The 25,113-nt window shown below is 39.9% G+C and overlaps 3 protein-coding genes across 8 annotated transcripts; 1 reads left to right on the forward strand and 2 right to left on the reverse strand.

The window, feature by feature from the left end:
• Positions 1-1,659: 1,659 nt before the first annotated feature.
• On the reverse strand, positions 1,660-9,053 carry LOC113574452 (pituitary tumor-transforming gene 1 protein-interacting protein). The gene is made up of 7 exons (XM_027005395.3): positions 8,770-9,053; positions 8,260-8,306; positions 8,008-8,116; positions 6,054-6,171; positions 5,160-5,225; positions 4,758-4,804; positions 1,660-2,179 (listed from the first exon to the last, which is right to left on the reverse strand). The coding sequence occupies exons 1-7, from the start codon at positions 8,876-8,878 to the stop codon at positions 2,130-2,132; spliced, it is 546 nt and encodes a 181-aa protein (XP_026861196.2). The 5' UTR covers positions 8,879-9,053; the 3' UTR covers positions 1,660-2,129.
• Positions 9,054-14,518: 5,465 nt separating this feature from the next.
• LOC113574422 (kin of IRRE-like protein 2) lies at positions 14,519-20,523 on the forward strand. 2 transcript variants are annotated; one of them, XM_027005345.3, is made up of 8 exons: positions 14,519-14,639; positions 16,587-16,964; positions 17,171-17,482; positions 17,913-18,176; positions 18,695-18,967; positions 19,253-19,355; positions 19,495-19,666; positions 19,827-20,520. In XM_027005345.3, the coding sequence occupies exons 1-8, from the start codon at positions 14,597-14,599 to the stop codon at positions 19,971-19,973; spliced, it is 1,692 nt and encodes a 563-aa protein (XP_026861146.2). In that variant the 5' UTR covers positions 14,519-14,596; the 3' UTR covers positions 19,974-20,520. The 2 variants fall into 2 exon arrangements, with proteins under 2 accessions (XP_026861146.2, XP_081572060.1); XM_081715934.1 differs by lacking the exon at positions 17,171-17,482 and having other exon boundaries at positions 19,827-20,523.
• LOC113574423 (myelin-associated glycoprotein-like) lies at positions 19,059-24,920 on the reverse strand. 5 transcript variants are annotated; one of them, XM_035525823.2, is made up of 10 exons: positions 24,813-24,859; positions 24,519-24,566; positions 24,015-24,377; positions 23,594-23,899; positions 23,213-23,488; positions 22,902-23,042; positions 22,548-22,703; positions 22,218-22,325; positions 21,086-21,136; positions 19,059-19,893 (listed from the first exon to the last, which is right to left on the reverse strand). In XM_035525823.2, exons 1-10 carry the CDS (start codon positions 24,853-24,855, stop codon positions 19,868-19,870), a joined length of 1,518 nt encoding a protein of 505 aa, XP_035381716.1. In that variant the 5' UTR covers positions 24,856-24,859; the 3' UTR covers positions 19,059-19,867. The 5 variants fall into 5 exon arrangements, with proteins under 5 accessions (XP_035381716.1, XP_035381718.1, XP_026861148.2 ...); XM_035525825.2 differs by lacking the exon at positions 21,086-21,136; XM_027005347.3 differs by lacking the exon at positions 19,059-19,893 and having other exon boundaries at positions 20,753-21,136; positions 23,354-23,488.
• Between the last annotated feature and the right edge of the window lie 193 nt (positions 24,921-25,113).

The following is a 25,113-nucleotide window of genomic DNA, read 5'->3' on the forward strand; positions in this document are numbered from 1 at the left end:
ATCTGAATATTTTGTAGAGAATTGTACTTGGGTATTCTAAAAAAAAATTACACATCTGAATTGCACCTAAAAAAGCTTACTTTTGTCTATTCTTTTCAGCCCATTACATATGCATTAACAAATTATGAACCGACCCTTTAACCGAAACTAAAGTCATGTGCTTTTACTGCAGCAGAGTAATGCAGAAGAAGTGGTTTTCCCTCTTTGGAAGCTCTGTTAGTGCAAATGAGGTGTGGTACTTGCATTCCCCAAGTTTCCCCAGTGCTGCATGATTACCAGTTTAGGGCTTAAAGAATAGTTTTAGTAGGATTTTGTCTTAAATATTGCAACATTTTTTAAAAAGGTTTTTTAAAAAAAAAACAAACAAAAAAACAACAACTCAGACAAATTAGTCCTAAATAGTGCTCATTATGGCATTGGCAATATAAAAGGTGCATTTAGAGTAGGATTATAATATAGCTACACATTGTGACTGCAATCTGCAATATAATACAACATACATTGGTGAACCCTTGATGTGACATGGTTAAACCCGATTTAGTTCGGCCAAAAATGATTTACATCTTTTGGATAACCTGAATATTGTGCTTAATCAAACAAGCAAACATTCTTGAATATATGGGGCTATACAGGATCTACACAGTATACATTAAAAATGCATTATGTTAGATGGCTCTTACATAATGCAGCTTTGTGTGATATTAAAGCACAGGCCAATACTTCAATAATAATTATCAAAGAATATAGTGTCTAGCCCCTTTTTGCTTCCCAGTTCTTTAGCAATCATTTGTCTATGCAATACAAATGTTTCAACAGCAGGTTTTATTAACTTGACTAAAGTAAGGTTGTGGATGGTATGCTGTTTTGTTGTTGTTTAATATAAGATTTCTAGTAACTATACCATATAGTTGTTAAACAATGAGCATTTCATACCTAATCTAATCTAACACAACGCACAGAAATCCTTTGTTGTCTCTCTTGCTGACATGAGAAAGCTTTTCAAACTTCCATTTATAATGCTCTGCATCTGAGGGCTTTTCTTGGTGCACCAAAGGAATGTGTTTGATCAGCAATCTCATGACCACACTGGCTGCAACATTGTGCTTATGGCTGGATTAGACCATCAATAAAGTTTATTTGAATTTTTCCAGATGTCATCTTGCAAGATGAGAAGAACTACTCGGTGCAACCAATGATAGTAAATATTTAAATATTTGTCAAAACCTAGTACACCACCATACGCACAAGCAGAGACTGAGAAACATTTTCTGGTATCAATACCTCAAACAGGATCCATTTTCAGTATTAGTGATGCATCAAGTTTAAAAAAAATGGAACTAAAAACAAGAAGTAAAAATAAGAATACAAAAAGTGAATAGCTGCCCTTGCAAAGGTAACTCCAAACGTTCATGTTAAGTCTGCAGGCTCTCATACAGGCAGCTGAAGCCCTAAGCAGTGTTTGGAAGGGTGTTAATATGGAAGAATGTTAATATAGGTGTTTGGGAACAGCTGCATTAAAGATGAAAGCAGCTGTCCATAGGTAAAACAGACACCAGCAGTGTGACAAGAATTTTACCCGAAGACATCAGCACAGGAAAATGCTTAAGTACCTTGGAAAAATGTTTTAGGCTTAGTCAAGTGCTTGAAAACCTCAGCACATGATTTCTTTAAAATGACTTTATTAGGAAACATTTCATAAGATGACATCTTACAGCACAAACAGCTAATCCGGTGAGTGATTTAAAACAATGGTTTCAAGATGTCTAAATTTCACAATCAAATGTAAATTAGGTGTCAGAATACAATAAACATCAGTTCTTCAGAGATTTTCAATGAGTGCAAAAGTGCATTTAACAGAATGAGAGACAGACTATAGAAAGATAGCTCGTATTACATTAGTTCTGAGAAATTGATGAGGCATCATGCATCAAGTCAATTAGACAGATATACAAATCAGTGAAATGCTTGGGATATGATGACATCAACCTTAGGTAACTATCAAACAGCTCTCCCTCACCTAAAGCAGTTGGTTAAAAAAAAATGCTGAAACTTCAACAAGAAAGAACATAGCTAAAGAACTCTGCTCTTGTTCCTGCGTTCTCCAGGAAAGGAACCACCCCCTTTCTGTTTCACTCATTTTCAAACTTGCTGTATGGATGATCCGAGTCAGGAATAAGACCTGCAAATAAGAAAACCAAAATGTAGAATAATGTGACTGCATGTTTGGAGGGTGTGAAGTCATGATCAAATGGTGGATTTGAGAGTCATGAAGGGCAACATATCAGATGAGGGTCTTTGTGTAAATGGCATGGGGAGGAGTGTGTTAACAGTGTTGAGCAGGTGTCTTTGGGCTGTCCTTTTAACTCTGTCTGTGTGTGTGTGTGTGTGTGTGTGTCTGAAAGAGCTCTTCGGTGGACAAAAACATCGACACATCGGCAAGAGCAAAAGGAACAGAAGAGTTCTTCATTCATCATACTGTCACACCGCCTGTACAGATTCACCACTGAACACACACAAACCACAAGACAACATAACTCTCCCCTGCGCATGCCACTAGAGGACACAGATCAGAACACAGACCTACCTAGACTTTGCCCAACTCTATGGGACTGTACTAATTATACTAAACAGAACATCATCCAGCAAAGTACTCAACCGCATACAGCCATTTTCCTCTCAGAAAACACTTTCGCCATCATAACATGCACACATGACTAATAAGACAGATACTCAATACTCTTAATCTCTGAACTAGTCCAGCAAAACAATTGCTCATATAAAACAAAAAACATTGCAACATGCAATTCCCAAATACCAAGGGAGAGTATGACCTCCTCTAGCTTGAACCAATATGTCTATACATATTAAATTATACATGCCTAGATTGCCTCCTTGCAGCAGAATAGCCCCTGCACCAATAGAACAGCCTCTGCCCCAGCACAGTAGTGAAAGTAGTGTCAGCCTGCACAGGCCTTAAAGCTCTCAAAGGCATACTGACTCTCAGGCGTACAAAACAAGAACACAAATACAACTAAACAAGTCAGTCAAACTCCAGTTTATTTATACTGAACTTTTTACAGCTCACATCACAAAGCAGTTTTACAAATGGTTGGGTCCAGATCCCTAATGAACAAGTCAGTGGCAACAGTGCTAAGGAACAGCTCCCTGAGAGGATTAAGAAAGAACACTTAGGAGGACCCAAACTCAAGAGGGAACCCCTACCCCTTGGCCAGAACTAAATTCACTGCGGTAATCTGCAGTGCGGTATATCTCCAGGACTGGGCTTGGAGACCTAGAATCTACAGGACTGACTTAGCCTTGTCCTGCTTCTTCTTCCAAGCAGACAACAATTCACTGAATTCACATTTTGCAAGGTTTAATATTAGAGAGGTTTCTTGTAACCACTAGAAAACAGTAGTCACAATGTGTCCAACACAAATCGACCACAAAAAAAATAAAACAAAAAATAAATAAATAAATAAATCAATGAATTAATCTTCAGTCTCAGACATCAGACAACACACACAGCCATGTAAACATCCACAGGTCATCTTTCTGAGAGCATAACTTCATTTGATCTGTTCCCTTTGTGTAGGCGCTTCAGTAGCTGCTGAAAAATGAAGACCAGCAACATGAACACACCTTTCCCTGACCAGCAGGGTGTGTGCGCACGCAGGACAGCTCCTTGGATTTAGGCAATCTTAGCACTCACTCACAGATCACTCAACACCCCACAGACTCCGGGCTGCATGTGGACCACAGCGGGTGTAAAGCTGCCCTGTTCCCTATTGCACTGCTCATCCCTGACTTCCAGGGCCCCTCTGTTTCTCCCATTCTCCCTCCCTCTCTCAGCGGAGGTCTTCCGTGTCTCCCTAGGAGAGGGTCTCTCAGCTTTGAGATACATTTGCATTTTTCTCCTATCCCCTCTCCTATCCCCTATGGGGGGCAGTCTGGGCCTGCCACCCGGCCTCACTGAATCTATAAATCATCCAGCGCTTTGCCAACACTAATTAGCTCTGATGATTTATCATCAAGAAGAGGCTAGCTGGGTGTGCCATGACCTATTCACCCTGGTGGGATGTGGGTGGGTTTTTCCCCTTATTATGCTGTAAGGGAATCCAGAGATCATCTACAGGAGAATTATCAGTTTCCAGCCTAGATTATAGCAACAGTCACCTTACACAAGCAATATTGGAAAGGAAACGGGTCAATATTAAGATCTAATACTCAGCAGTATACAAGACTACAACAGGAAAACACATTGCTGACTAAGAGTAAGGCACTAGAGTGGCACAGGTCAGCAAAGACATTCATTAAGTATGGTCCAAAGATACCCTTGTTCTATCTTATACACATGAACATGTATACACACCAGTGACTGGTGTTATCACTCCTCATTTATGCTTCCCTTTTCTGAAAAATATACTCAGGAAAGAGTATGGTGTGTGATTGGGGTTACTTTCACTCTGAAAATGTGTAGGTGGAGTTATTGCAACTATAAAAGGTAAACGGGCATTTCATTCATAACAGAGATCCAAGTCAGCAATATACTAGATAAGCCACATACATGTTATCACCACATAATTGAATACCTGTATATTATTTATTTTACAATAATTACTTTATCAAAGGACATCAAACATTAATTTATATTTCTGCTTTACTTCATACATTTAATTAACATACAAAAAATACTTACTAAAATGTATGGAACAAAGCCATAATATAGAACCAAATAATCTAAAAACATAACTCACCATATTTCTTACGGATTTCATCATGTCTTGTCTTCCTTTCTGCCTTCCTGCAGCAAAAAAGAGGTTAAAAAACTTTAATCATCAATCAGCATTACATTCACACAGCAACAGTTCACATAGGCTATAATTTCCCTTCATTTAAGATGAAGGCTGCACTTCCTTCTCCATTCTTTAAGTCTTGTCTTTTCACATGGTTCCAGTTAGCGATGTTATTGTTGGATAAATCTTCTAACCATATTGCAAACCCTATGAATACAAAATGATAGCTTCATCCTTTTTGCTGTTTTGTTACAATTGGTGTGCTGTGGCCTTTGTCTGCACCAGTGTGCAGCCACAGACGGGCTGCAGGGGGCACTGTTTGATGGTTCCAGGTGTTTGGTGTGCATAAGGAGAACCTCTTACCTCTCGTCCGAACGCTGCCTGATCTGCTCTCTCTTCCGAGTATACTCTTCCTCATACAGGTCCTGCCTGCACACACGTACCAACACACACAGGACAACACACATCTGCACAAGTGCACATACACTCAAAAATCCAAGACCTAACTGCTAGATCATTATAAGAACTAATGAAATATAAAAGGGTGCACTCCATTTCGAGCAGACCACATGCTGTTGACTATTATTGATGGTAAATCTGATTGGTCAGCTTAGTCAGTATATCACGAACACAATACAAGTGCAGACACACACCCTTACACAACATCATCTAATTACATGTGTATACTATACCCCAAAAGATTAGAAAAACCTGCATGAGTGTTTTATCACCTTCCAATGTCCTTCACACACAATCTACACACAAATCTGCAATGAGAGACCCCCAATACTCGTGTCTTCAGCTGACAATTGGATATTTAGCACTTCTTAGAAAAACATAGAATTAAGAATTAGTGTTACAATTACTATTAGAATTAGTTCTAATTAACACATGGAAAGGTTTAGAAGGAGCTTCTGCAGATACTACTACTGCAGTGGCTTAATGGAAACAGGCACATGTCAGCGACAGCCATCCCTTCAGCTCCGCCCACACTGATGACTGACAGGACAGACTAGGGCTTAATGACTGACAGCTTGATATTGATGTAATTTTCAAACCCCCCCCCACACACACACGAAAATGAAAGAGTCCTATACAGTTCTAGAGAAGAAGCGTGGTTAGACATGCTAGACATGACTGAATAAGCTAGAAGCCAATTTGACGCCACAAAACAAAAGGGCTGGAGATCAGGAGTCAGGCGGTTGCACACCGCCAGATGCAGACACAGGAGTGCCAGCGTGCGAGACGCTGCATTACCGTGACAAGCGTCTAGAGCGTCCACAACGGTAGCAGCACCAGCAGCAGCACACAGTAACTACCAGCAGCACAACTCCACCCACCACCGCCATGGCAATGATCAGGGCCTCAAAATTCACTGTCACAGGATGAACACAGATTAAAACACACATTACTAACGCATACAAATTTATCACACTGTCGCCAGTTACAAACATTTATTACTGCTTATAATAAAACTGGCCGCTATTTTTTATACAGTCAAGATGAGGTTTAAACAGTGATGGGCTAGAAGATTCAGTGAAAATCATCTATGTAATGGGGGAAAAATACTTGGTGTGTTAATACCTTTCCATAGTTTGTGAGAAATTATATTTATTATTAGGATTAGTGCTGCCACCTGCAGTCTCTTTAGTGAAAATATTTGTACATAGTGTTTACTGGTACATTTATATTCATTTCTGAACAGATGTTTTCCAGATGACCTTGCCATATAACAGATGAGCTGTGATCTGGCCTTTAATATGGCCTGACATTGGTGCAGTCTGTCTTGATGGACAATAGGCTCAATGAGGTATGTAAGCTAAATGGGTTCCATATGAATTATTGATAATTGCTCTACTGCCTGGGGAAAATAGGGAGTATATTTAGACTTTGTTGCAAATAAATGTCTGACTTCAACTGTGTCTTATTGCATTTCAGAAACAGAAGTTTCTCAAATAAAGGCAAAACACAGTCTGCCAAGTTATTCTTGATTCCAATGCAGTACCAGAGCCAAAATAACCTGCATGTTTCCTAAGAACTCTGATTATTTTGCTTTAAAATATGTTCCTTTACATTTCCTTTGTTGAACTGAGAGGCTAAACTAATTTTGATCAGAAGATTGATTTACCGGGCTCTAGAGGGACTCTCAGGTCTCAATTACAAGGGAAATATTTCCTATTATAATTTTAGCTCCGACTTTTATGGCATTTTGTGGTTTTGGATCCTTTTATACTTAATTTACTCTTTTATGCTACTAGAACTTGAGTTGGTCCAAAGCTGAGTGAAGGTTATGACCATCTGAGATCTCAGCATGTTATAAAATGGCAGATCCTGGCCGTTCTTTTTTTCCCCTTTTCCTTTGGCTCCAGTATTTGTGACAAGTGCTATCAGTACCTTCTCTCTTCAGGTGGTCTGACATGGAGTGACATATGAACAATCTTGTCTGCGTGTAAAACGTTATTGTTCAATTTCTAGTTTTTTAGATGTTCCAATTTGACATTTTTCTTCACAAAACTGACAAAATTTGCAAATCTCTAATTCCTGTATTTTCATTGGAATATATGCATCAATACCACATTTTACAGAGTAAAGATGTTTCTGTTGAAGGTAATGCATTTTCATATATTGCTCATGACACCAGTCAGATTAATAGGAGTAAAGATTTGAACTATTCCGAGACCTATTTCCTTTCTGTTCCTCTTCTGATCTTAGCCCAAATGCAGATATAAAACCCAATATAATATGCATTGTGGTCAGCTGATGGAGAACTGAATTTGTTACCAACAGTGATGGATAACTATTGGGCTAAAACCCCTAGCCAGTTATACAACCATAACTCTTCACTGGAGTGTGGCATGGCTCTCTATCACTCCCTACTCTGATGAAGGCCAGAAACAGGTCCTCTCATAAGTGGGAGTCCTAGGCCTGTAGTCTATAGGACTGCAAATTATGCAGCACATCAAGGACAGAATGCGAATATGATGTCTACCAATACCAATCGTCTACCAATGAGAATATGATGTCCCAAAAGCAGACCCCTAACTGCCAGCACATGACACATCCACAGTTTGAATCAGAATGTCTTGGTTGTGAACAGAGTGGCACCACTGGGTAGTGTTTTTATTAGTAGTGCCATGATATTATGTCTAAGCCATCACTACATTACGGGACTCAAGAGAGGTTGTGTTGTGGAAGTGGATGAGCTACTTACCCCAGCAGACACCCCAACGGGCCTTAGAGAGTTTACACACAGAAGATGGGGGGATGACATAAGACACTGGATAATCCATGCACGTGGCATTGGTCTGACACCACAGACACTATAAAATAAAACACACTAAGCCGTCTGGCAGTAGAATAACAGATTATAAATAATTATAGATGTAAACAGGGCTTACTTTATTTGTTGCTTCTGCACGAAACTGCTATGGTACACAGCATGATTGTCTACTGTATTACTTACCGACACGTTCGTGAGACAAGTCTCACAGCTTGTTTGAGCGGCGCATGCTGCGATAGAAAAGCATAGCTGTGAGTGATAATGAAGCACTATCCACCTACCTATCTAGCTTCATAAGACCACGGTGTTTAACATTGCTTAAAACTTTGCAGGAACTTTTAAACAGTGATCGTATTTCATAAACTTTGAAAGGCACAACTGAGGTGACAGCTCATTAAAAAGCCAAACAAAAACGCCACGAGAAAGTACGTCTGCCGTTGATCGCTAGTTTAGCTAGTTAACCCTGGATATCTATCAATATATTAATAAAATAGCCTACTTTGATTTCACTTCCTACTCTTGTTACGGAACGTTAGCTAACTGTTAGCTAACCTAGCTTGCTGTAAGATACGAAGACTAGACTATATCACCGGAAGCAATAGTTCACGCAAATTAGCCAACTAGTTCATTTTCTGTAGTCAAATTTCCTAGCTAAACATTGTTAACTAGTTTGCTACTTAGTTATTAACTTACGTTTAGGAGGAGTAGGAGTAGAATGAGTTGTGGTTATTGAACCCCGAGTAACGACGACACAGATCACCAGAATAATAAACATCGACTCAATTTTGTTAAGGTTTTCCATGGTGACACTCGTTAACTCCCAATGCACCTAGCACAGAAGGTTCCGTTGAAAGATGGGCTGAATATACTTCAATTACGTTAGCTAGCTAGAAATGTAACTAGTTTTAAGTTATTAACTAGCTAGCTAAGTTAGTTTACCAGCTGGACACTGCCACAAAAACGCAAGTGAAATAATCAACATGGCCGACATAAGCGTCATAAAAAGAATATATTTTCAAAATAAAAGTGTTGCAGTTTGTGTTAGTGGAAGCTAAATAAACCGCATCGTGGATTAGTCGCCTTTATTTGTAACTGCAAAAATGTTTTCATTTTCATGGAATCAGATTAATATAGAACAGTTAAAGTTGTATATCTACGTCACACTCAGGCCTTCATTTTGTAATCATGTTCATTTATTAAAAAATACTTATGAAAAAACGGGTACTTTTTGGCCTTTGAACCTAAATGTTAGTGCGGTTTCAATGTTTATAGAGCAGACTCTCAGAGCGGGGCAGCTGAGGCTTAAAGCATCTCATATGTAAAAAGAAATATGCCTGTCCCTCGATGCGTCACTCACTGTAGAGTTCCAAACTGCTTCTAAAAATAACATCAAGACTAGAACTGTGGATCAGGAGCTTCAAGAAATGGGTATCAGTGGCCAAGAGGCTGTGCAGAATCCCAACAACATCACTATGCGCAATGTCATGCATCGGTTAAAGTGGTATAAAAGCACACGGCCATTGGAATCTGGAAGAGTGTTCTCTGGAGTGATGAATCACACTTCACCATCTTTCCGTCTGATGGACAAATCTCGATTTTGTGGATGCTAGGAGAATGCTATCTACCCGGAATAGTGGAAAAGTAAAGTTTGGTTGAGGAGGGCTAATCGTCATGGTATAATGGCACAATACCAATTTTGTACCAATATAGATAAAATAATTAAAAAACCATAAAAACTTGGCTTTGTTCATCACCTGCTTAGATCCTAGCACACACACACAGACACATACTTACACTTTCTGTCTTTCTGCTCAGTATGCCTCACTCACTGACTCTTGAAATTTACGTTATAATTTACCTGCATTTTCTTCTCATTACTGAATGCAACTGTAACTCCATATCATCTTCATATTGCCCTTGTAGTTCTTCTTCTTGTGAATTTCAGCAGTAAATTGCTGTTCTACCCACTACAACACACACACTGAGTGACCAGAGAGGGGCTATTTGTACTATAAGTCTCTTCACTTGACCTCTGCTTACTAATAGAAATGTAATCTAACAATGATTACAAGATCTTTCTATGCAAAAAATCTATGAACAGAATTATCTTAAGGTATCTTATTCTCCAACTTTTTCATATTTTCCAACTCACAATAAAACTCAGCAGGCTAATGGCAACTCTGCTTTTTTCACACTTTCATGCAGCACGAATTTACTAAAGCCATAGAGTAATTAACATCATGAATTTAGAGAAGTAGAGTGCTTTACTTTTTTTTTCTCCTTTCCGGCTCTGTTTCTGTTCATTTTGTACTGCACTTTTTTTTTTCCAGGTTGTGTGAATAGCTTAGTGAATTAGTTTATATTTACCAGTAGTTAGTACATGCTTCATGTATTTTTCTGCTTGATACTTTGTGTTTACATCTACTGCCGCTGGCTAGTCCCCTTCATAGGAGCCGAAATAAGGAGCTGAGAATTTCTTCCAAGCCTCTGCAGAGCCTTTTCAGTGTCTATACTCCTGCAGTGCCTCCTTGTGGCCATAGATGATAACTGGGTACTTTCCTGGTTAAATTGCAGGGACCAGAATATATTTACATTTACGGCATTTAGCAGACGCTCCTATCCAGAGCGACTTACAAAAGTGCGTTGTCATTTCATTTAGTCCTAAAATACATCCTAGGCAGGACAGCAGGTTAGAGTCCACTATACAAATGATCTAGAATACTGTAGAAATACATGGATCACTGCTGATCCCTAGAAGTACAAAATACATAAGCTCCATCTTAAACAATAAGTGCTAGAGTTTGTTAAACAAGATCATTGTAGGGTATTGTTTTACACTAAGTACTAATTTAGTCAGTCAATATAGGAGCAGGGTCAGCCGTCATAAATATTCCACGAATAGATGGGTCTTCAGTTTGTGTTTAAAGACTAAGGGACTCTGCTGTCCGGACAGCAAGTGGAAGCTCCTTTCACCATCTGGGAGTCAGGACAGAAAATGGTCTCGATGATGGTCTTCCATGAGACTTGAAGCCGAGCATTTCAAGCCGAGCCGTAATTGAGGTTTGAAGTACTCAAGCTACGGATCGGGCTTTGACCACTGATATGTACGGAGGGGCTGGTCCATTTTTGGCTTTGTAGGCAAGCATCAAGGTTTTAAAACTGATGCGTACAGCTACTGGAAGCCAATGAAGGGAGTGCGGCGGTGGAGCAACATGTGAACTACGAAAGACTGAAGAACAGTCGTGCTGCTGCATTCTGGACAAGTTGTAGAGGTCTGATGGCTCCTAGAGGAAGACCAGAAAGTTGCAGTAGTCTAGTTGAGATCACAAGACGCTGCACAAGCACCTGGGTAGCTTCCTGCGAGAGAAAGGGCCGAATCCTTCGTATGTTATAAAGGATAAATCTGCAAAGCCGGCTTAGATTTGAAACATGAGTTGAGAACGACCCCTGGTTGTCCAAAGTTATGGCCAGGCTACGGGCAGCTTCAGATGGTGATACCAGGGAGTTCTTTGAAGGAACCATCAAGTCTTTTTGTAAAGATAAACAAGTAATTGGTTTTACATCCTGATGTAACGGTGAGCTGTAGGGAGGCGGACACGTGCGGAGAAGAGCGAGATTTATTAGGAGCAAATCCAGATTCAGAGTCACTACGACGGTCCAGGGTAAATTTACCAATACGGAGATTACGAGGATACATGATAAACAAATTAAAAGCACACGAAGGCAAACAGGAGAAGCAGGTTATAAGACACGAAGCTAACAATAAGCAAACGGATATAATAACGCACGGATAACAAACGAAGGCTTCGAAAAACAGATAGGCTTTCAAACATAGCCAGGTTTACCTACAAACTTACATACAAACATTCAATGAACAGAAAAATACAAGGCCTCAGAGAGGATTTAAAAACATTAACTAATGAACATTAAACAAGGCACATGTGCAAATCATGAACGGTGAAAACCATAACAAGGATTGGAACGGAATGGAGAAAGGAACATGACCGGGAAACCATGGAACATGGACGATATGAGAGACCAACCGTGACACCTGACAACTGTCATTTGCATTTTTTTTTATAGGTAGGCTACAGTATCATGTGTTATATAAACGCAATTGTTTTATGTACAACACTAAAGCCATATGGTCAAGTAATAAATAAATTATTTATTGAAAATGTAATAGCTTATTTTACCAGTCAATTGCAAACAGACTTTTAAACACAAAAGAAAAAGATGCGCTACTAGAAGGGTACTTTACAACATAACATTCAGTTTCTGGTGGCTTCTGCCATTTAAGACTCTTCTTTTAACTGTGGTGTGCCCTCTTCTCATCAAACACCAGCAGGTGCCAATCAAGCCAACAACCAGAAAACCTTGTTGAGGAAGAATACTGGAATAGTTAACAAAAACAAATTGGTCAAGCAGCCTGGCTGTAATATACAAATGGCCTTTGATAGATTAATGTGTTTAAAAGACTGCTGTATTCGTCACGATCTTTGAACAGCTTTAACAAACTAATATCTGAATAATAAGCAGTTGAACATGTACCATGCTATTAACTCTCATTTTTTATGGTCTGACAACTGTCACTGACATTTACATTTTAAAATTCTTCTTTAAGAAGATGAATATGTTGACATTCTCCAGAGAGAGGGCTACTCTTTGAGTTGTCACAGTGTCTCCTGCCATTAAGAACACTCCCTAACTTGCCACACTTGTTGCTTGTACAATGAGAGTATGGTACATTTGGAGAGCTTGGAGAAATGTGGGACTAGATGCTCATTTTCTTTCCACCAGTTCAGTGGATGTGAATTCAGCAGGATGGCTTTTCCCGTGTTGTAGAATTGCATCTCGTATTCCATATCATGGAATGCATATTGACAGCATAGTTTGGGTTGTACTGATGAAATTGCCAAACAGTTCACAATTGATTCGGCAGGGCTCTGGTCCCTTCAGAGGCCTGAGTCTAAAAAGGCCTTCCAAAACAGCTGTTTTAATGTAAGTGAGGTGTACATTTAACATTTAGGTTCTGATTTAAGACATACATCAGTTCCATCAGCAGTGGGCAAGTCTTGGTTATGTTTCTATATTTTGTCAATACATCATGGCCCCTGACAATGATGGAAACATTAGCCGGCACCGTGGACAACAAGGTTCTTCAGAATGTGCAGTGTAGTGGGATCTTCAGTGTAGTCACCTCAGATGTTTTCCTTATAAATTCTATCAATATGAGTAAATAGATAAAGAAAATTATACATGTTCTGTTCATTTAATATAATAATAATAATAATAATAATAATAATAATTCAAAAATTAGTTTTTATGTAAAACTGTAAACTCATTAACTACATAAGTTCTAAGGCATTGTTACCAGGTTACACTATAGACTCATAATTCACTAATGGAGGAATGAATGCAGTGTAAAATTGCAAGAATATCTACAGTGGAAGTATTGAGAAACTACTTTAACTTTCTCTGCAACTTTCCTTGTATGCTCATGTTGTCTTGTAAAATATACCAAACAACACACACTGGTGGTGTGTCTTCACTACTATGGTGATCTCCCATTTTTGAAGTGTCTGGGCTTTTTCTCTGCTTTTGGGCTTTTCATTAAAACAATTCTCTGTTGCATTCACTTGCATCTTGCTCTGTGCCTGCAACATGTCATGTTAAATAGTAATTTTTTAGTTCACTCAGACTTATGTTTTACTTAGCCCATTTTCAATCGACTTCAAACTAACTGAATTCCCAGCAACTCTTACCCACAGTACTGAAAACCTCTAGCTATTTTTTGGAATGGCAATACCAATAATGAATTTGTCATCAATGATGATTTATATTTTAATAAGTAAACACTTTGAATGGTCAGTAGGGTTGCAGTCATATATACGAGTTAGTGAGGGGCAATTAGGAGGAAGTTGGATGAGGCACAAGGCTGATTCAGTCATACTCACATGCAACCTTATCCAAGCCTCAGACCAGAATATATCAGCACTTTAGGTTTGCTGAGAGGATTAGTCATCTTGAAATCCTTTTGAAAATAATGATATTGATAGTAGGGAGCTAAGCCCAGATTACATTTCTCTCTATTGCACCTTATTCACATGAGCCCTGATTCTGCTCACTATAGAGGACCATGGGATAAAATACAGAGATATTTTTTATCAGTGTTATCTGCTGCAGTTATTCATCAATCTCTGTCTGACAAAGCTATCTGTTACTAGCTTAATTTAACTAAATGTTATTTATCAAAATGGTAATGTGGCAATATTCAAAGTTTTTGACTCTAGTGTGATTGTGGTTGACACTGTCTTCACGTTACTCGTCCTCTATAGGAACGAGGTCTGGGTGGGTAGTACTGCGTAGGTGGGACATATGTATGAGGAAACAGGCATGGTTTTTTAAATGGAGTTCCTCTTTACACCAGAGTTGGAAAGGATCTTCCATTACTGCTCTGCTGTGTGTTTAATCACCACTGTCTGGCATCCAGCTGTCTCTCTCCAGACTGCACAGAGACATGGCTCTCAGGTTCACCATCCTCATCTCTGCCATTATGTTTTGTAAGTCCTTTTTTCTTATGACATTATCACATGTTCTTTCTTTCTTATGACATAAAACTGGAAGGTTGGACATCCACTCTGGGATAGGATAGAAAATAGTGATTTTTATATTTTTTTCCAGGCACTGGTATTTTATACTATGCACGGACTCTCTGTGTGTGTGTGTGTATATGTGTATATATATGTGTATATATATATATATATATATATATATATATATATATATATATATATATATATACAGTTATGTGCAACATCACTTATGTATTTAATTACTGATTTTGGCGGAAAAGATAATGCAACATGGGGGAAAAATTCATGACTAGGTGTAGCCAAGTAATGGCCAACCAACAGAATCAACAGTCATGACATGCATGCTGCTAATTGGGTGTAATTTACTCATTTAATGAAAGGGGCGTGTTCAAATTAATAGCAGTGTGGAGTTCAATTAGTGAGGTCATTCATTCTATGAAGAAACAGGTGTCAATTATGGTCCTTATTTAATGAAGGAGGGCAGCAAATGTTGTACCTGCTGGTTTTAACCCTTGCTCAGTGAATAAAATAGGTCATTACAGACATTGTACCGAAGGAGAAAGAACTTTGATCAAGAAGTTGATTGGAGAGGGGAAAACATATAAAGAAGTGCAGAAAATAATTGGCTGCTCAGCTAAAATGATCTCAAATGCTTTAAAATGGCAAACAAAATCCGAAACATGTGGTAGGAAAAGAAAAACTACCTTCCGTGTAGATCATAGAATAACAAGAATGGCAAAGAAGCATCCAATGATCAGCTATAGGGTCTAAAGGCCACAGACAGTTTCTGAGACGACCCATAAACACTGAATTCAAGCCACAGTACACTGTGAAGACTGTAAAACATGGAGGTATAATGGTTTGGGGATGTTTCTCATACTTTGGAGTCGGACCCATTTATCGCATACCAGGCACCATGGACCAGTTTGAATAGAAGAAATGCCCTTGAAATTGGTGTTTCAGCAGGACAACGACCCCAAACACACTAGCAAGCAGGCAACATCCTGGTTCCAGACCAACAAGATGTTGATGTTATGAAGTGGCCAGCCCAATCCCCAGACCTCAATCTGATTGAGAATTTGTGGAGTGACATCAAAAATGCTGTTTTTGATGCAAATTCAAGAACTGTGGAATGTAGTCCAATCATCTTGGGCTGGAATATCTGTTCACAGGTGTCAGATATTAGTTGACTCCATGCCACACAGATTTAAAGCAATAACAGAAATAAAGCTTATACAACTAAATATTAGTTCAATGATCAACAGAAAAGCTAAATCTGTAAACAACTTTCAGTTTATATTGTAAATATTTGAATTTGTAAATGAAAATGAAGATACTGCTATTTTTTTGAACAGCCCATTATTCTTTTTTCTTCATTTTCAGTATAAAAATTGATATTTCGTTCATTTTTTCATTTGGAATTGAATGTGCAGTGCTCCCAGTGCCTTTGTGTATATGGAAATAAATGCTATTATGAGGATTGAGCTTTTTCTCAGTTGTTTTAAACACACTGCTATTATTTTGCACATAACTGTGTGTGTGTGTGTGTGTGTGTGTGTGTGTGTATATATATATATATATATATATATATATATATATATAAAAGGTATTTTTGTTGTGCATTAATTTTAATATTAGTTTAGCAACACGAAGACATCCTGTAGATTTTCAAAGGTTTGCATACATGTGAAGATGTAGTGCTTTGTTTCTTGCTTCCACTTGTTCCTGTTTTACTGGTGTTGTGAAATCCCTTTGTCAGAGAGTCACTGTAACTGACGCATGCTGATCTGCTGAGATTTCCATTTCTCATCCTTGAGCCTCCCAGATCTGCTGAAGTGCAGTCTGGTAGTTTCCATCACACCACCCTGCCTTTGCAGCTGCTCTGTGAACCATGATGTTTGTGTGTGCCTCCAGTGTGCGTGTGGAGTAGGCCCCCTGCTCTCTTGCCCTCTGCCCCAGACAGAGTGTCTGCCCAGCTGGGTTCCTGTGCTCTCCTCCCCTGCTCCTTCCAGCCACACTCCACTGCAGGGCAGGTGGACATCAGGCTGAGGTACCGCTCCTCCATCATGAGCCTGAGGAGCACGGCCTTCAGCAGTGATGCAGGAGAGCCCCTGTGGAGTAGACAGAATCATTTTGCAGGGCGAGTGGCTCTTGTAGGGACCCTGAGCAAGGGAGACTGCTCTCTCACCATCACTAATGTCAGCACGAAAGACCCAGACATGTACGAGATACAGCTCAAAGAGCAAGGAGGATCATGGGGCAGAGCCAAGACCGTGCATCTGACCATGACCAGTGAGTTTCTCTCTACTATATGTCACCACTGTACTCTTACCTCTTTAATTCAGACCTGTACTACATATTAACACTTTTCAGTTTACTCAAATTCACACTAATAAAACACCATGTTATTACTTTAAAATACCACATGTAAGACATTAGCACCACACCATAGACACCAACATTTGTTCCATGCATACACTATTGTGTCTCTTCACCAGAGGTCCCAGAGCAGCCAGAACTCTTAGCCCCAAAGGTAGTGGTTGCTGGGAAGGTATCTGTACTGAACTGTTCAGTGAAGGTGAGCTGCCCCTCCCAGCCCCCCAGGTTACAGTGGGTGTGGGAGAGAGGAGGGCTGCAGGGCAACAGCGTGCACGGAGAGACGGAGAGAGTCCAGGTACAGAGCCAGCTACCCATGCTCCTCTCCTCTCTATCTTTCACTGCCTCTCACCTGGTCAAGCCCAGGGTGAGATGTGAGGCTGTGTATCCAGGCAACAGGAAAAGATCCACAACCAAAGAGTTTCATGTGAACTGTAAGTCTTGCTCTGAACTTGTCTATTCAGAGTTCACACTAAATGCGTACATGCTCTATATAATAAATGGTAACTAAAGGGAATTTGCTTGATGTGCCCTAGAGTAGAGCGTGGGACTGACTGCACTGCACTGTTTTGTGCACTTCCTGCTCTAACACACCTAATTCAATTTATCAGGTAATGGTCAAGGTCTTCATGAGGTGAATTAGGTGTCTTAAAGCAGTGGCGCATAAATATGCAGAGCATGGGAGCCCCAGTTCTGGGACTGAAATCCTTGTGCAGCTGATTGACTCAAGGGTCATGGCACCAGATTCCTAAAAGGGGGATTATTTAAGAACTTGCAGTGTAAGGGCTGTGGGTTTGAGGATTCCTGTTTCAGTAATATACAACACACTAGAGTAAGGCTCAGTATTTCTGGCTTTTTTTGCAGTCCCACCCACTGACGTCTCCATAGAGATCCATACTCTCTCTGTGAGGGAAGGAGGAAGTGCCCAGCTGGCTTGTGTATGTAAGGCTGAGCCACCAGTGACTGGGTACCACTGGTCTTACACTCAGTCAGGTGACAGAGTGACCCTGATGAATGGCACACCCACCATCCGCATCCTGAATGTCACCCGGGATATGAAAGTACAGTGTTCTGTGTGGAATACGCTGGGCAGGGCAACTTCCCGTCCCACCCCCCTAAATGTGCAGTGTGAGTGATGCACACCACTTCTCTCACTTACCACCTGCTGCACAATGGAGACAGAGAGTAGACTTCACACACACATACTGTTTACTAGTTTACTTACACACACGTTTTGTTCACAGAACTTTTATGTACTTTCATTTTTTTACTGGTATATAAATGCATATCACACGATTTTATTTCCGAATGGATTTTTATATTTAGCTCCTAGAGAGTATTCATTTTATTTACATGATGTGTACATATTTGTTTTAACCTTATTCCAGCTTTCTAACACACCATAATCCAAGCCAAGATTCATGCTGAAAAATACTTAATTTATATCAGACTAGACAGACAAGACACTTGTATCAAACTAGACAGATTATATTCAAATGAGAATTCTAGAATTGCAGAATTCTAATTCTAGAATAAGAAAACACAACAGAATAGGTGGGCTGTAGATTCTGTGTCTGCAAATGATAATGTGTGTGTGCATAGCCCCAGACACCCCTGCGATCTCTAATGAGTGTGTGTAACCTCAGACACCCCAATGATTGTACATAACTCCTCCTCCTGTGAGTGGGACGGGCAGCGGCTGACATGCGAGTGTATGGTGGACTCGAACCCTCGCCCAGCTGTCACCTGGAGTGTGAACGGCAGCGTTCCACCCAGGGACTACAACGTCTCTTCGTCATACTCAGAGCACACCCTGCAGGAGGTGCTCCAGGGGCTGGCTCTTGCCCCTCTGCCCGTCATCTGCTACGCCATCAACAGCCTCGGCAATGACTCCTACATACTGATGCAGGACATGAAAGGTGTGTGGGTGTGGGTGGCTTTCTGTCTGTGTACTGTATGTTTTAAATGGAAGGGCATTATATGCACCAGTCTGTTTATAGAGAGTAGGTATTTTATTGTGAACTGACTGTATATTATTTGCTTTGGAATATTTTAGTAACAATGATTCTGTTAAGATGTGCTTTGTTTATCATATGGTACTGTATGTACAGTATAGTAAGAAAATGTGTGTGTGTGTGTGTGTGTGTGTGTGTGTGTGTGTGTATTGTTTTTGGGTACTGGGGCATGTATATTTTGCCCTGTAGACAGTCTGCTGTGGTCTCCAATGCCTGTAGGATTTGGCATGTTATCCTTCCTCTTCTTCCTTTCCATTCTGCTCCTGTGTGGTTGTAGGAGGGCAGGAAGAAGGTAAGTGCCATCTAGGCAGTCTGGAACTCTTCTGTGGTTTAATACCCAGGTGGAGTGAATTAGGCTGGAGAAAATATATCTTCCTGATCAGAAAAACCCAAAACAGCACTGACCAAGTGTCTCTTATGATCCCCATTAGAAGAAGTCGGGTGGTAGCCTGCAGATCTCCTGTATTCCCAGACAGTGTTAATATCTACCAGGACCACATACCCCTCTATATCAACTGCTCTGAGGTCACGCATATCTACACCAACGGCAGCTACCAACTCATCTACCAAAACTGTACACCGTGTTTTGTCCACAGCAAACAGGTGCAGACACACATTCATCCATAAAAACATATATGGAGGATCACAATTAAAGCAACTTAGCTCCTGTAACAGAGGAATGCAATAAGCATCTGTATGGAAGGCAGTAGAAGCAGTTTATCCGGGGGTGAAGGACAGCTTGGACAGTCTGTCTTCCTTTCAGATCCATAAGAGACAGAGGAGAGGAGCCAGACGTCAGAGACCTCACCAGGAGAGAGACCGAGCCATCCCTGCAGATGAGAGAGAGAGGGACAGGCAGCAGCCTTCAGCTACAGACATAGACACTGCTGTCTATGTGGAAGTCATCTGAATAGCTGGTCAGCAGTCAGCACTCTGCCATCATTCAGCATTACAAGACATGCTGTTGCTTCATGTTCTTCATGTGTTTTTTTTACTTTTTAAATTGTACTTTTTATATCTCCAGTTAAATTGGTATGACAATTACAAAAAGAGAAAAACTTTGTTAAAGTACTTGCATGGTATGGCATAATTTGCATGTCAGGTAAAATATATTAAGTTAAATCTTTTGTTCACAATAATTGACGAAACATTCTATTAATATGCATTAGGAACACTGATGTGGTTGCAGTTTTAAATTTCAAAACGTCAGCCTTATGCTAATGTGGGGTATCACTGGAGTATCACTGATATTCAAAAGTATGGTTTGTCATACAATTGAGACATTTGATTCAGTCTTAATTCAGAGCTTTCATTTTAGTTGTCTTTTTCAGTGCTGGTTTTAGCCTTGGCCTCATTTGACCAACTCTTCCTGTCTCCTCTTTGTAACTGAACACCTTCCTCTTGGGCTTGAGTTTAAAGAAATGTCAAAAGAAATAAATCTTCTCTTAACAATAAAAATCTCTTCTAATAGTCTTCACTATATACTATAAACCCTTAAGGTAGCTCTAATCAAGCCCCTTATCAGGAAATCTAATCTTGACCCCATGACCTGTCAAATTATAGACCTATTTCAAATATTCCCTTTATATCTAACATGTTGTAGAAAGCTGTTGCACAACAGCTAAGCTCACACTTGTATAGGAAATCACATGCATTAACATTTTCAGTTGGGATATAGGCTGCCACAGTACAGAGATGACTTTAGTAAAGATAAATTGTCTTTTATTATCTCAGCAAAACCAGATTACATTTCTGTAACAGTGAGTGGTAAGGAGGCGGACGCATTTGCAGAGAAGAGCAAAATTTATCAAGGGCAAATCAAAATTCAGAGTCGTTAGGGTAGTCCAGGGTCAAGTTACCAACACGGAGAGTTTAAGAATACATAACACAAAAATAAGGGCTAGGATATTAAACAGAGGCCAGGCTAAACGACGGCTAGGAAACATGAACAACTAAAAATAGCAAACGGCGGCTAAACTGACATACAGACTTACAAATCACATAAACGGAGGCTCAACTTACATGCACTACTTAGACTTTCAATGAGCAGATACGGGCTTTCAATGAGCAGCCCTGAAACATGGCAAACACAAGGCTTAAATACTAAACATAACAAAGCTAGAAATGAGGAACAGGTGAAAGTAATGAAAATCTAACTAGGGGAGGAGAAAACAAAACTAAGAAACGGATGCAAAACAATAACCCGAGACAGGAAAACCATAGAAACATGGGTGCTAGGAGGTACCAACTGTGATAAAATCAACATAATATTATTAAACAATATGTAAAGGACATCAGACAATGGATGTTGGGAAACTTTCTCTTACTTAATTATGGTTTTTAAAAATAGGCCCACAGGCAGCCATGAGTAAGATTTTTGTAATTATTATATAATAATTAGGATTGTAATGATTATGTAATAATTATGTAATAATCCTTGATGGTCTTTCAGTTACATCAATTAAACAATTAAAGATCATGGTGTAACTATGGATTCCAGTCTCTCTTTTGAAGCTCATAATATTTCTAGGACAGTCTTTTTACACCTTAAAACATTGCAAAGATTAGAGATATACTATCATTACATGATGGAGGAAGGTTGGTCCATGTGTTTATTACTTTTACACTTTACTCTAATGCCTTACTATCTGGTTATACCAGAAGTTCATAAACAAGCCCTTGTTAGTTCAAAATGCAGTAGCTGGAGTTTTTACTAGAACTAGAAAGTTTAATCACATCACTCCTATCTTACCTACATTAGATTGGCTGCCAGTAAAATATTGTATTGATTATAAAATACTGTGGTGACTGGTTTAGAGAGAGAGAGGGAGAGAGAGAGAGAGAGAGCGAGCAGGGAGGAGCACAGTGAGTATTCACAGGATACTGTGCACCTCCCTGCAGCTTGTAACTAGTTTACATTTAATGTTAAAATGTTGATTTGTGTGCGTTTGTGTTTATTTAATTAGTCACATGCTTTTTCCAGTTTGTTGGCTTTAGAGTAGCCATTACCATCATTGTGGAGTCTGTGTTTTAGTTACCTGTCCCTTTTGCCCATTTAGTCAGTGCCATTATATATGTTAACTAAAGAGCCTTTAAAATAAAACAGGGCCCAACAGGTTTGAATTGGGCTGAATGGTTTTTCCAAAGCACTTACCACAATGCCACTGTGGGAGGAGCATGGTTATTGCAGTCAGACCCATCATGGGACCCCACAGTCCCAAGGTGGGGCCAGTATCAGATAGGACAAATGCATTCAATGTGGCTGTGGAGAGGATATAGGACACTACATTCAGACAGAGACAATATACTGTACACCAGCCACAGATTCAGACTCAAAAGAAATTCAAACTAAGCTAATAATAAAGTATTTGACAGTGTATAGTTAGCTTGCTATTAGATAATATAAAAAGCATTTAATAATGAAAAGTTAGCTCACTAATAGCTAAGAATGTAAATAGAATTTAACTGTGTGAAGTTAGCTCACTGTTGAGAGTCAGTGTGAAGGCTTTAGTGGTGGATGACAAGCTATTTTCAGCCATGCACAGTATGACTAGCTCTTTTGCTGTGCTGTTCCACAGTACTGAAGTATTGAGGCTTACTACAGCTTTATGGCCTCCTGACTGAGACGAGTCCACTTGACCTAGAAATACAAGTGGACGCTTTATTTTTCAAATACATTCATAAAAGAAATCTCAGGCAGTGTATTGATGCTATACTCTGCTATAGGAGTGTAGCTTTTTCCTTATTTACATTATCATTAATAATTTACATCATTGTTATTATCAAGAGTGTCAGACCTGCCACTGCATTTGTTCATCCTCACACAGTTCATTCTCACCATTTATTGGCTCATGTGAATGCATGAAAGTCCAATTGATAGAGGGTTTTGGATTGCCATGGGCAATGCATACACAGTTCAGCTCCAGCTCCTGCTCAGAGATAACTGAGCAGCAGCTCTCATTCATGATCTCAGGCTGGTCTGAAACAGAAAAGATCAGCTTCATACTACCAAACACTATCAAATTCTCAATGCAGTGTTTAAAGCTACCAAACACACAAGGAGGACCACACACTACATCACACTTAGAAACACCCTTTACAGAATGAAAGCAACTCATTAAACAATGAATTAATATTACATGAACTCACATAGCACATCCAGGAGGAGGGGTTGAGAGTGAGCAATGCCCATAGTGTTTTCCGCTTGGCACCAGTACTGGCCGGGCTCCCTAATTATCTTGTTTATGTAGAGCTCGTGCCCCCTCTGGGCTGTCAAAAGTTGTTCCCTACCTGCAGCCCACTGGAACCAGGAGAATGTGTGCGGTGCTGGGTGACTGTCTGCCTGGCAGGACAGAATCACAGTGTTCCCTTCTAAGACTGAGTCCAGTGGGGATGACACATTTACTGTCACATTTTTGGGAGCATCTGACACAAAGACATAGTAAATCAGCACGTCTGATTAGAAGGGTGTGGAAAGAAAGTAAAACTCACTATTCACACTCTTAATTAATTAAGCTCAATTTAACTTACAGTCGACCACCAGCCTGCACTCGGGCCCAAACTGACTCAGACCGCTGGGAAACACAGCAGAGCAGCGCAGCACTTCCCCATGGCTTCCAGAAGAGGGCAGCAGATTGAGCACAACTCTCTCCTCCCAGCCATTTTGGAGCAGGCGTCGGCTCTGCGGCTGAGCAATCGTCTGCTCAGCCCGGATGGAGCTCCAGTGCAGGGCAGGTGCTGCCTCAGGACAGGAGTGCACTACCGCACACACAAGCGAGACAGCAATGCCTTCAGCCAGGATGCCAGGACACTGCATGGAGGGAGCTGAAGGAGCATCTGCCATGAAGAAAACCAGTGAACGAAGTGATTTTATCACATACATGCAACTGCCTTCAAATGTACAAAGTAAACAAATAAATGTCCTAAACTTTAGACCAGGTGGCAGGCTGACCGATAATGCTGACTGTTGTGGATTGTTGCAAGTATGAATATTTGTCTAGGTCCGGTATCTCAATTCGAAACGTGTAGATCTTGGCGTCCGAAGACCTCAGTGGGCCTATTTTCAGGGAGCACTCATTTCTGGCCAAAGAGCCAACGAGTCTGGTTCTGTTCAGATACAGAGCGTTTACCACCTCCGAATTCATGCTGTTGTATATCTGAAAATTTGTACTGCCCTGGAACCAGATCCCTGTGAGTTTGCCAGCTGGTTGTCTCGGCCCAGGATAGGAGAAGTTGCATGGGATGTAAATGCACAGACCTGACAGACCAGAAACAGAGGCAGGAATGCTCGCGGACCACTCACTGCCCTGAACTCCTATAAACAAGATTGATGAATATAAGACCTCTAAGACATTTAGGGCTGCAACTCATATCAACTTTGTTGTGCAAGTATCTGTATATAAAACATTAGATTGTCTGGAAAATAGTCTGAATACTGAATACATTTGGTACTCACCCAATATGCTGATGAAAGCCATGCAGCAAAAACAGAGCTTCATTACTCCTAAATGGCGAGGGAAACAGATCATCTTGATGATAGTCCTTTAAAAAAGAGGAGATCCAGGTGCATACACACACAAACACATTTACATTCACAGCTCACACACACACACACACACACACACACACACACACACACACACACAACACAAGGATTTGCCAAGTGAACAATAAAGAAGACAATAACTGCTTTTAACAGCTGACTGAAGCGGAAATATACCCAAAGACAATATATTAAGAAGCTACTCACTTTTATGTAAATGTATTTTCTTCGAGTATAGAGCTACCCACATATATGTGAAAGCATGAATGAGTTGACAATGTATCAACTCAGCTTTTATACAAGCTTGTGTTTTATTTCACTGGAAAAGGTAATGGAAAGGGGAAGAGAAAGATATAGAAAGAGGCTAGTCAGCTAAAAGACGTCTTAAGATTTTTTTTTGTTCATTTGGAGAAACAAAACTGATCCTTCAAATCATATTAGTAATATGAATTTAAGTAGAAATTGAAAGTTTAAAAAAAGTAGAAATTTGAATCCTCTCCTTATTTGA

The sequence above is a fragment of the Electrophorus electricus genome, chromosome 1 (genome assembly GCF_041902795.1).
Source record: "Electrophorus electricus isolate QZ-2024a chromosome 1, ASM4190279v1, whole genome shotgun sequence".
Classification (NCBI taxonomy): Eukaryota; Metazoa; Chordata; class Actinopteri; order Gymnotiformes; family Gymnotidae; genus Electrophorus; species Electrophorus electricus.